The sequence below is a fragment of the Cyprinus carpio genome, chromosome A17, assembly GCF_018340385.1.
Source record: "Cyprinus carpio isolate SPL01 chromosome A17, ASM1834038v1, whole genome shotgun sequence".
Lineage (NCBI taxonomy): Eukaryota > Metazoa > Chordata > Actinopteri > Cypriniformes > Cyprinidae > Cyprinus > Cyprinus carpio.
Genome location: NC_056588.1, coordinates 6,139,284 through 6,150,901, shown reverse-complemented (window position 1 = coordinate 6,150,901; position 11,618 = coordinate 6,139,284). Strand labels below are relative to the sequence as shown.

The window sequence follows — 11,618 nt, the reverse complement described above, 5'->3', positions numbered from 1 at the left end:
GGGGGAGTTTATAGGCAGAGGAGCTCGTGACCTCGTGTTGACCTTTCCCCCTGCTGCCAGGCATGCGTCGCCCTGTGCGCCCCCTATTCTTCTCTCAGATGGTTGAAGTTCGATCAACGCCATCTATGGAAACAAGTGACATCGTGACATCATGACAATCAAGTGCAACTCTGAAACACTTGGGGAACATTTCACCCAAAAATTAACATTTTGTCATCTTTTATTCACTCACATATACACCACTGTCAAAAGTTTGGGTCGGTAAGGTTTTGAATGTTTTTTTAAAGTCTCTTATGCTGACCAAGGCTGGATTTATTTGATCAAAAACAGTCAAAACAGTAATATTGTGAAATATTATTACTATTTATTCTACTTGAATATATTTTAAAATATAAATAAATAGGCTAAACGCTGAATTTTCAGCATCACTACTCCAGTCCTCAATGTCACATTACCCTTCAGAAAGCATTCTAATATTCTGATTTGGTGCTTAATAAGCATTTATTATTATTATTATCAGTGTTGAAACAGTTATATCACTTTGATCCATTTAATGCACCCTTGCTGAACAAAAGCATTCATTTCTTAAAAAAAAAAAAATACTGAGCCGAAACCTTTGAACGGGTTTGTAAAATTTCCTTATCCTAATCTTTTTAACAGTAATGTAACTTACAGAACTTACTAGAAAAAAATTTGCACTTAATGTGTCCTTGAATAAAAGTATTAATTTCTTTCAAAAAACAAAAACAAACAAACCAACACTTTCTGACCCTAAACTTTTGAATGGTAGTGTAACTTGTACAACTTCCTAGAAAATATCGCACAGGACTTCTGGGAAGCCTTTGAGTGACTGAACCAACCCAGTGAATCATTTTTTTTATTTTTTGCTTCTGGTTCATCTAAAATGAGTTGGACTTCCCGACCATACAGTTTCAAAGAGCAAGCAGTCTCATTCTGCGTAATGAGGGCACACAAAACTCCCAGGCAAGGCTGCTGACCAGAGGAGGTGGAGGTCCTGGGGGGGGGGATCTAGGGGTACACTGCCACAAGAACACTACGGGCTCTGTTGGCAGCTGTGGAGCGAGCAGGGCATTCCTGAGCTCACCGCAGAGCTGCCCACTGCTTCTGCCCGTCTCCCTGATTCAACCTGTCTGCCTGCCTCTCTCCTGTCTGTCTGCCTGCACTCCCCCAACACAAAGCTGTGCTTGTCCAGCGCCGAGCCCACTGCACTGAAAGCCTCTGTGTGTCAGCCCTGAGAGAAAAAACACTCTTTATGCACCTCCACTTCACATGGGAATGCTCACTGCATTGATCCAGTGACGTGTGGATACACAGCAATGCTCCTTCCTGTCTGAAAATCATAGTCACAATATTTTCTCTTCTGAAGATTGTTGTGGCTGATGCGTCATATTTCTAACATTTTCAAAGGAAAACAAAGGACTTCAAAAGGCTTTTTGACCTTTTGAATGAGTGTCAGATGGGATGCTCCTAACAGAAACTGTCCCGTGAGGTTTCATGATCCTGCCATAGTCAGCATAGTTCCAAACCATTTCCTCAAATTCCATTTTCATGGATTGGGGATAAAATCAGAAGATTTTGTTGCACAGATTGTTAAACAAACATTATACAATACTCGAAACATCCTCATTCATCAGCTCAGTTTTGAGTATTCAGACATCAAAATGTAAATTTCTTCTGAAAACATAGTGACAGACTGCTCAGTTTCTGTTTTCAGAGATCGACATGTTAATGTCTTCGCATAACATAGTGAAAAAAAGGTTTTTAAGATTTTTTGAAAGAAGTTTCTTATGCTTGCCAAGGCTGCATTAATTTGACAAATAAAACAGTAATACTGTGAAATATTACAGTTTAAAACAACTGTTGTTATTGTAATAAACATTAAAATGTGCTTTATTCCTGTGATGCAAAGCTGAATTTTCAGTATCATTACTCCAGTCTTCAGTGTCACATGATCCTCAGAAATCATTCTAATATGTTGATTTGCTGCTCAAGAAACATGTTTAAAACAGTTGTGCTGCTTAATATATTTGTGGAAAATGTGATGATACATTATTTCTAGGATTCTTTGATGAATAGAAAGTTCAAAACACTTAAAATAGAAAGTGACAAATATCTTTACTGTCACTTTTGATCAATTTAATGCATCCTTTCTGAATAAAAGTATTAATTTCCTTAAAAAAAAAAAAAAAAAAAACATACAAAAAAACTTAAGTTGGTGTCAATTTCATTTTTGGGTGAACTGTTCCTTTAAGTGCAGTATTTATAAACTGAGCAAGAAGTGGACACGTACCTCCCAGAGCGTGTTCAGTCATGCTGAGACACAGAGACTCCAAACGGTTATTGATGTCAGGCTCAGTCACAGGCACCTGTAAATCTGCAAAATGACAAACAAACTGAGTCAGCTTTAACAAGTTATGACAATACACAACACATAACAATTCAAATGATGAACACAATTCACATCATACTGCAATTGATCAATAGTTCCAAATTGCGACCTCGATTTTCAAACTGCCATTATGCTTGCAAATTGCACTGAACTGACTGTGACCTGATTGTGTTCATAGTTCCCTCAGTAGTACACTGGCCTACAGTGTGAGCTCTGTTCTAAAGAGTCGCTTCAGTCTCGGAGGGCCAGACTCTGACTGCTCAGGGCTCCAGCAGCGCTGCTCGGGTTGGGCTGGCCCTTACTGTGCTCGCCTTTAGCTGAGTCAACAGCAAACGGGCCTTTGAAAATCCCTTGTGGGAAGGAAGAGCTGAGTTAGGCAACCACTGGATGGATGGAACAGACGACCTGCTATTTTTAAGCAGCAAATCCTGTAAGTCCCATCAAGTCTCTCTCACAGTTTTCCTTTGATGCCTTTGAATTAATCAAGGCGTTAATGTGAACACATTTTGATGGGCGACAATGAGAAAACCAGGAGGAATGAGTCTGACAGAAAAAGTGGCAGGCATGCTGCACAAAGACAGTCATTGTAGCATGCAGCCTATTACACAAAAACACTGTACACACTCTTGTGCACAGCCCCTCTTTCTTCTCCGAAAGAGTACAAGTATTTCTGTAAATCCATGAGAACAGAGCAAACTGAAGGAAGTGAGTTTCAGCTTCAGGTCAGAGTGGAGCCACAGACTGAGAGGAACATCTGTCTGCTCTGAATATGTGTCAGTGGAGCACACAGCACAAAGAAGCCAGAAAAATAACAAAAATAAAACACACTGATCACTAACAAATATTTAATGTTTTCTTTTTTTAACTTGACATAAGCCATTCTATGTTTCTGTAGTGTTTTGTTTTACCCCAGAAATATATTTATGATCAGGGTATCAGCATGTTGAATGCAATTTTAAATCTAAATCTATAATGCACAAAATTCAGGAAATGCTGTCCGCACACTTAAACTCGTGTATTAAATAAATTCAATGATATCTAAGGCCAAAAATTTTGTCTATCAAATCTTGACATGCTCAAAAACTCCTGAAAATTGGTACACATGTTAGATCCTGAAATCATCAAAAACCCATTTTGGAGGTCTTGACATGCTCAAAAACTCCTGAAAATTGGTACACATGTTGGATTCTGCAGTCATTAGGATGCCAAACACCAAAACCATGAGCCTGGGACCCAAATCCTGGGAAAATGACGCGGGGGAAGTGCTCTACGGCCTCTGGAAAACACCAGCAGAGGACATTGAAACCTTGCAGGACATATGAGCTTCTCATGCTGAAGGACTACAGGGTGCAGTTCTTCAAAGCCCAGGTTAGAATGTAACATGGAAAAGTTCATTTATTTCCGTGATTCAACTCAAATTCCTTGTGAAACTCGTGAAACCGATTTTTCTAAATTCAGTGCACACAGACTGAAGTAGTTTAAGTCTTTGGTTTGTTTACTTTTAATTGTGAATGATTTTGGAAAACTCATTGAGATGCACCTGTATTTACAAGAACAAAAACCCACCTCAACAATTTGAGTTGAATTACTGAAATAAATGAACTTTTCCATGACATTCTAATTTATTGAGATGCACCTGTATTTACAAGTATACATATGAAACTCAGTACACATATAGATCTCACTGAGCCGGACAACTTTCACACTGCATGTCATTGGCTCCACCCAACAGGAAGTCGGCTATTTTGGATTGTTTAAAAAAGCACATATGCTGAACTTTTTAATACTCTTCCTAGGTTTTTAGTCTGATCGCTCAAGACATTAAGAATGCTAAATTGCAATTGCGATTTTTGATATCTTGAAAGGTTTGGCCATGGTTAAGCGATGAATTTATGTTGAAAAAACAGAAACAGGAAGTGTGTTATAACTTGCAAATACACTGTGTGATTATTTTTAATGCAGCAAAATGTACTGCACACAAGTTGATTACTGATTTTCATTAAAACACACACACACACACACACACACACACACAAAAGAGACAAAGTTTATCAAGATCAGATGGCATTTAATTAAATGCATTTTTACCTCTGAGCTCCTTAACTGAAGGGCAACTTTTTTCGAACAGTTGGCTTTAAGCCATCTGGGGGTTTTGTGTCAGAAATTATGGTAATTTAAGTTTGCCTGACCAGACTGTAAGCTACAGTGTGTTTGATTTCTTGTCTCTTACCTGTTTGCTGGAACATGGCCATGGTGTGTGGGTTGGTGTGGACGGGTAGCGACCGGGTCCTCTGAACTGAGCTGTGGGTACGGCTGGGCATGCTGTTACTGCCCCCTGGATTGGCAAACCACAAACCCTACCACAAAAACACACATGCCAGCCAAATTACAATCACATCATACTATAAGCTCTGCTCATGTGAATACTAGGACTGACATAATAAGACTTGGTAAATAAGTGGGTTCATTAAACTAATGGATAATACATGAAAAACAGTTTCACATTATTATGAAGCCTTTTCTTGTTCTAAACATAAAACAACTACTTGACTAGATAAAATGAAAACATATCCTTTCTGATTCATTCAGTGTGATTTAGGGTGAGATTTTACATCACCCGGACACGTAACTGATCATTTTGTAAGATGCATCCATTCATGTAGTGATTTGATGTCAATAAGTTCTTCTGACCTGCGTATCTGACTTTCATTCACTCTCTCACTCCCTTTATTTGACTCCCTATCCCCCTTTCCTGGCCCTCCCGTACAGAGGAGCAGGGAAAAACAGGAAATGCCTGTGCACTGTTCTCACTGCCTTTGACTAGCTCCCTCTCTTTCTCACTCTCTCTTTCTTTCTCTCCTCTTCTTTTCTTCCCTCCCCTCTCTCTCTTCTCCCTCCAGGCACACTTCTCCCCACACATGACTCATCGGCTGTTTCGCGCACCTAACCCCGCCGTCCACAGACTCTGAACCAGAAAGGCAGTTGGAACTTCCTCCCATTGTAAGCGTGCCTAGAAAAATGTTAGAGCAGACACGCAAGAATGCCAGGTTATCACTACGATTCCAAAACCCGATCCTCAGTTGTTCCATTCAACAGTGATGTAGGATTTCTGGAATGTTGGAAATTGCCTCCAGCTCCATCCACTTCAAAAACTAGAGCTCCCTTCAGTCTGAAGTGGTAATAGAGTCATTTAAGCTTTGGGTTCGGCATTGTTTGTGAAATGACAAACCTGTCTTCCCTGCTTCAGGCCGGTAGGAGTGCTGCTGCTGCTTCGGGGGGTTGGTCCAAACAGGCCGGTGGTACCCAAAAGGATGGGTCTTACACCAGGCAAGCTCCGCATCTGATACTGCCGCAGGTTCCTCCGGGTGGGAACGCTGCTGCCTACGCAGCCCGTGGTTGGGAGGGAGTTAGACTGACCATAACGACTGCTGAAATGAAACAGACAGTGTCCTAAAATACCACTCAGATAATATTACAGAAAGAGAAAGTAATTACAAAAGTTTTAAAATTATTCAACAAATGTATTATTATTTATATATAATTTATATATTGAAATATATAATACAGTATAATATATATGCAGAATTAATATTAATAACACAAATGTATATACAGTATATATATATATATATATATATATATATATATATATATATATATATATATATATATATATATATTTGATCAAAAATACAGAAAAAAAAATGTAGTATTGTGATATATTATAACAATTTAAAATAATTGTTTTTAAATTTATTATACTTTAAATTATCATTTATTTCTGTGATGCAAAGCTGAATTTTTAGGATCATTATCACATGATCCTTTAGAAATCATTGTAATATGATGATTCATTATCAAAGTTGGAAACAGTTCTGCTGCTTAATATTTTTTCAGAACATGTGATACTTTTTTAGGATACTTTGATGAATAAAAAGTAAATAGAAAAAAAAAAAAAAAAGAAGCTATGTTTTTAAAATATAAATGTTTTGTAATAACAATATACACTACTGGTCAGTAATTTGGGGTCAGTAATTTTTTTTTTATTTTTGTTTTTTTTTTAATAAAATCAATACTTTTATTCAGCAAGGATGTTGTTAAACTGATAAAAAGTGATAGTAAAGAAAATATATTATTAGAATATATATTAGAATTTTTTTTTTTTTTGAATAAATGCAGTTCTTTTTAACCTTTTATTCATCAAATATATTAGACAGCAGAACTGTCTCTAACACTCATAATAAATCAGAATATTAGAATGATTTCTAAATGATCATGTGATAGACTGGATGTTACATGTGACACTGAAGGCTGGAGTAATGATGCTGAAAATTCAGCTTTGCATCACAGGAATAAATTATTTTTTTTAAGTATATTCAAATAGAAAACTATTATTTTAAGTTTTAATAATATTTCACAATATTACTGTTTTTTCTGTATTTTTGATCAAATAAATGCAGGCTTGATGAGCAGAAGAGACTTCTTTCAAAAACATTAAAAATAGTAATGTTTCCAAACTTTTGACCTGTACTGTATATATATATATATATATTAGTATATTTCTTTCAAAGACATTTATTGATATTATGTCTTCTTTACAAATTTTGTGTCGTTAAGTTACTCAAAAGACTTGACAGACCTAGTTTCTATTAAAAAACTGAAAACAAACTCATGTTTTCTGTATCATTTTGGCAAAAGTACAAGAGGAAAAATTAGATTCTATGTAGGAGGGCCTTTTAGTATTGACTTTGACAATGGGGGACTTTAACATTACAAAGTTTGAGAACCACTGATGTAGTAGTCCGTAATTCCTCATACTGTGGCATAAAATAGGGGATTCTTGTTGAGTATCATATGCTCTATTTTCAGACCATGATGCAGTCCAGTAGGGACTGATGGAAAACCGTGACTCATGGTCCTAAACACATCTGTGTGGTCTGTGGTATCCGATCATCATTAAAGTCTTTGTCCAATAAATAAAAACACAGATGGCAATAATTCTGCCCTAAATTAATCAACGTATCTGACCGAGTAAACTTCAAAAGGACTGTTCTTGGCTAATGCCTGTCCTCGGTCCACTGTATGATGTAATTCTGTAAAATTGAGCAACAGACCTGTTTTTGTCGGGAAACACCGCTCTGTTAATCAGATAACAGCTGTCATGGTGAATATCTTCTACTGAAATTTACTCAATCATTAATGTGTGAAGGATAATGCACACTCAATGGCCATTATTACAAAAGCAATAACGATTATCTGACTGTACATGATCCCACTTAATACACAGCTACTTATCAAATTAAATTGCTGAAATCATTTTTTTTAAATGTGAAAACATAACAGAGTGATAGTTTTGTGGTTTTCACATAAAATACCGTTATTGACCAAGTATTGAATCAAGTATTCCAGAATGTGTCATATAATAATTTGAAGAATATTAGTATTTACAAGAAATGTTTGATATCAGGTTGAAACTTCAAGTAGTTTTAATTTAATAAAAATTAATAAACATAATTTCTACTTCATGTTTCAGAAGTCCTCCATAGTGTCTCAGGAAGGCATTTAAACATGAATACATGCAATGGATTTTCAAAGCTAAAATTCTTTGATAGATGTAAAAGCACCGTTTTTTTCCATGCATATTTTTCAACATGTTTTGATTGATGTGAAATTAACTCCAATTAGAATATCTTTAAATTTTTAAATGTGCATGCGTATTTTTAGATGAAGAGGGTTAAAACTTCAGTAATACTGGCCCAAAGGGTTTAAATATGTCAGAGCAACGTGTTCAAAATATTATGTTACTTTTGGAATTACATTTACAGTATCATGGTCTCATCATAGGACCTAAATGGATAGAATCTCAACAGAACAAGAAAGTCAAATTGTACCTTGTTTCTCACCATGACTTTCAAATAGGCATGTGCCAGAATCCGAATACTGTGTTTGGTAAAGAAATGACATGTACTACAGAACACCTAAAGGGAATAAATACGAGATTCCGTAGAACACATCGTTCGTTTTCCGTGCCTTACCGAATACAGATGCACTATTTGGTCACATCCCTACTTCCAAAATCCAATTTACCTTCTTCTTTGTCCTGTTAGGTCAAGGAGAGTTTTCCGTGAAATTGACCGGAACTGCACTTGCACCTGCTGTTTCCATGACAACAACCTCTTCTTCTGCGTCTCTGTGAAGGCCTGTGAGAGGTGGGAGACATCAGAGAAGTGAGAGACTCCATTTTCCAATTTCCATTCCAGCTGAACACTGCTCAACATACTTTACACCTCATAACTGATCCGTGCCTAATGGGACTATGTCTGCTTATTCTAAAATTTAGCATGTAATTTGTTCAGAAGTTTCAATAACAAGGATAACACAAACCAGAAAAGGGAACTGTATGCTCACCATCTGCTGACCTCAACAGTCTCACATGAGAAACTAAAGCACCTTTTGTACTCCAATTTGGATAAAAGCACCTAATAAATGGCTTAAACATCATGAAATCAAAATGAATCTTTAGTGAATTTAAGTCTATATTTGTTAGCTGGCATCATTTACATGCTAATGCCAGCATACTCCCTAAAATCTGAAATGTATTTTTTTTTTTATATCTGATACACTCTTTAAAATCTGGAGTCTTCCTTATAAGACGACTGTAAATATAAATATATAAAATATTATAGTATTTAATCATATTTTGAGTAAGATTTTACTTATATATTATCCGTTTTATTTTAATTTTAGTTTTGTAATTTTTCTGTGCTTTTTTCAATTTACATTTCTATTTGCTTTATTTTAATTTCTGCTTTAGTTTTAATCATTTTAATGTTGTGACTTGAACTTATTTCAGTTGGTTGCCAAGGCAACATTTCCCATTTTTTGATTAAGGTATTTCAGCTTTACCTTAAATACCAAAAAATAATTTTTAAAAGTTATAGTTATATTTTGGTTAAAAATAACAACACTGGTTCACTAACTATTTTACTTCCATTATGTGACATTTGTCTGAGTGGAACAGGATATTCAACTATTTTGATTGTATCCATTGGGAATAATAAAGAGTGGATGAAAATTTGGATATCATGAACACTCACCTCATGGATTAGGCACTTATCAATAAGCTGTAGGTAGGAACTAATGTTCTCCTCATCTGATCCGGAGACAAGAAGCTGTGTGCAAACTGTCACAAAAATAGAAAGAAAAAGTTAGTCACTTTTACTGAAAAAAAAAAAAACTTTTTACACAACGGCTAAACTATATTTCTTTCAGTCTCGTATGGTTATGGAAAACTCAACAAGAGCTGAGGGAAGTAAACTACATAATCTCTGTCTGACATCTGACCCATTTTTCTGTCTGTAAGATAAAGTTGTTTGGAAATGGAAAGTGGTGACCTAAACATTCCTAACAGCCTCAAATGATTCTCAGATTACAGGAAGAACTACGTGTGAACCTTTGCCCATGACGCGAGTGAACTGAGCGGGGATGTCTCCCTCAGCTATGACCGTGGAGCTGCCCTCCGTCTCTCCTCCGCCCAGGTGGGAAGTGGCGATGCTGCTCTTCCCCTCTGCACTCAGCAGGTGGCGCTGTGAAGACTCCTCTGTGCTGCAGGCTTTAATGGGCGACTGGATGATCTGGTGGAGCTCCTGCAAAGGAGCACGTAGATTCCCTCCCTCCAAAATATCCTGAAAGAGAGAGAGATGACAAATGAGTGGATGCATGCGTAGTTGTTATATTCGAGGTTGTGGTGCAGCATTATTTTGGACACTTCCATAAACTCAATACGGGCAACTGTCAGGATATTTCAGATATGTAATGAGGCGGAAAATGACATGTGAGGACAAAATAAAGGTCTACCAAAAATAAGAGCATGTTTTTTTCCCTGTCGCACGGTGCGACTCTTAACAGGGCCGACACATGCGGGACATTAAAACTTTAAATGGACCCAACTATCAGGAGGAGGTGTCTTATTTCTGATGCTACAAATGCATCGAGATGGAAAGCTTGATGAAAAGGTTGCTCTGAAATTAGACATCAGGCTCCTTCCTGTCTCTTGTTGTTTCGAATATTGTGCCCTTAGGTGACATTTAATAAATAACACACATAAAAAGTGCATGTGAAAATGATAATGGCAGAGGTTTGGGCTTCAGAGTTAGTGTGAAACTGCAGTTAAAGATCAAGGCTGGATACTGAAAGGCTTAAGGTTCGAACCCAAATCTAAAACACAGTATGAATGACTGCAAATGACTGTGACTGATACGTCTGTGCACTATGAGACAGAATAAACTGACATGGGGAAAGCAAGTCTCTGACCTTCTCCAAACAACGTAGCATGTTTTGTCTGTCTTTCAGCTTCTGAATACTGATGATGATCTTGTGCCGTGCCCCTTTGGTGACTTGCTATATCAGAGAAAAAAAAAAACATTTACATTTTTTTTGATTTCTCTAAACACAAGACCTATTATCTTACATCCGTTTGTATAAACATCTTGAAAAATATCTTAAAGTAAATGTATCTTATTTTACATATGTGACCCTGGAGCACAAAACCAGTCTTAAGTCGCTGGGGTATATTTGTAGCAACAGCCAAAAAAACATTGTATGGGTCAAAATTATAGTTTTTTTTTTTATGCCAAAAATCTTTAGGATATAAAGTAAAGATCATGTTCCATGAAGATATTTTGTAAATTTCCTACTGTAAATATATCAAAACATCATTTTTGATTAGTAATATGCATTGCTAAGAACTTCATTTGGACAAATTTAAAGTCGATTTTCTCAATATTTTGTTTTTTTTTGCACCCTCAGATTCCAGATTTTCAAACAGTTCTATCTCAGCCAAATATTGTCTTATCATAACAAACTATACATTAATGCTCAGCTTAATACTCAGCTTTCAGATGATGTATAAATCATCAGGAAAGTAATTTTTAATCGCATACTGGGCCAAAACACTAACCTGAGCTTCCAACTGCTGCTCCGTCAGTGACATCATCTCATCATAGGTCATGGTGGAGAAGAGCCCAGCATACTTATGGAGACGGAGACTCTTCAGCCATGAAGGCACATCTGAGAGTGACATCACATCATTTCGGATGAAAAACAATGCAGGATAAAAAAATTTGTGAGTGACCAAGTTTTTAAAAGTCTGGGCTCGTCATGTCTAACTAGTCCAATTATGTATTTTTAAGATCTGTTTACTTGTCAT

General features: G+C 36.5%; 1 protein-coding gene across 2 annotated transcripts in view; it reads right to left on the bottom strand.

The window, feature by feature from the left end:
• Positions 1–89: 89 nt before the first annotated feature.
• Positions 90–11,618, bottom strand: part of LOC109078101 (protein Smaug homolog 1-like) — a 39,269-nt gene continuing 27,740 nt past the window's right edge. Inside the window, exons 6-14 of one of the 2 annotated variants that reach the window (XM_042773712.1) lie at positions 11,370–11,479; positions 10,724–10,810; positions 9,864–10,095; positions 9,508–9,593; positions 8,498–8,610; positions 5,640–5,838; positions 4,641–4,767; positions 2,312–2,395; positions 90–123 (exon numbers count right to left, since the gene is read on the bottom strand). In XM_042773712.1, coding sequence (XP_042629646.1) covers positions 95–123; positions 2,312–2,395; positions 4,641–4,767; positions 5,640–5,838; positions 8,498–8,610; positions 9,508–9,593; positions 9,864–10,095; positions 10,724–10,810; positions 11,370–11,479 — 1,067 coding nt within the window. In that variant the 3' untranslated portion in view covers positions 90–94. The remainder of the gene's footprint in view (positions 124–2,311; positions 2,396–4,640; positions 4,768–5,639; positions 5,839–8,497; positions 8,611–9,507; positions 9,594–9,863; positions 10,096–10,723; positions 10,811–11,369; positions 11,480–11,618) is intronic. The other variant, XM_042773713.1, reaches the window with a different exon arrangement.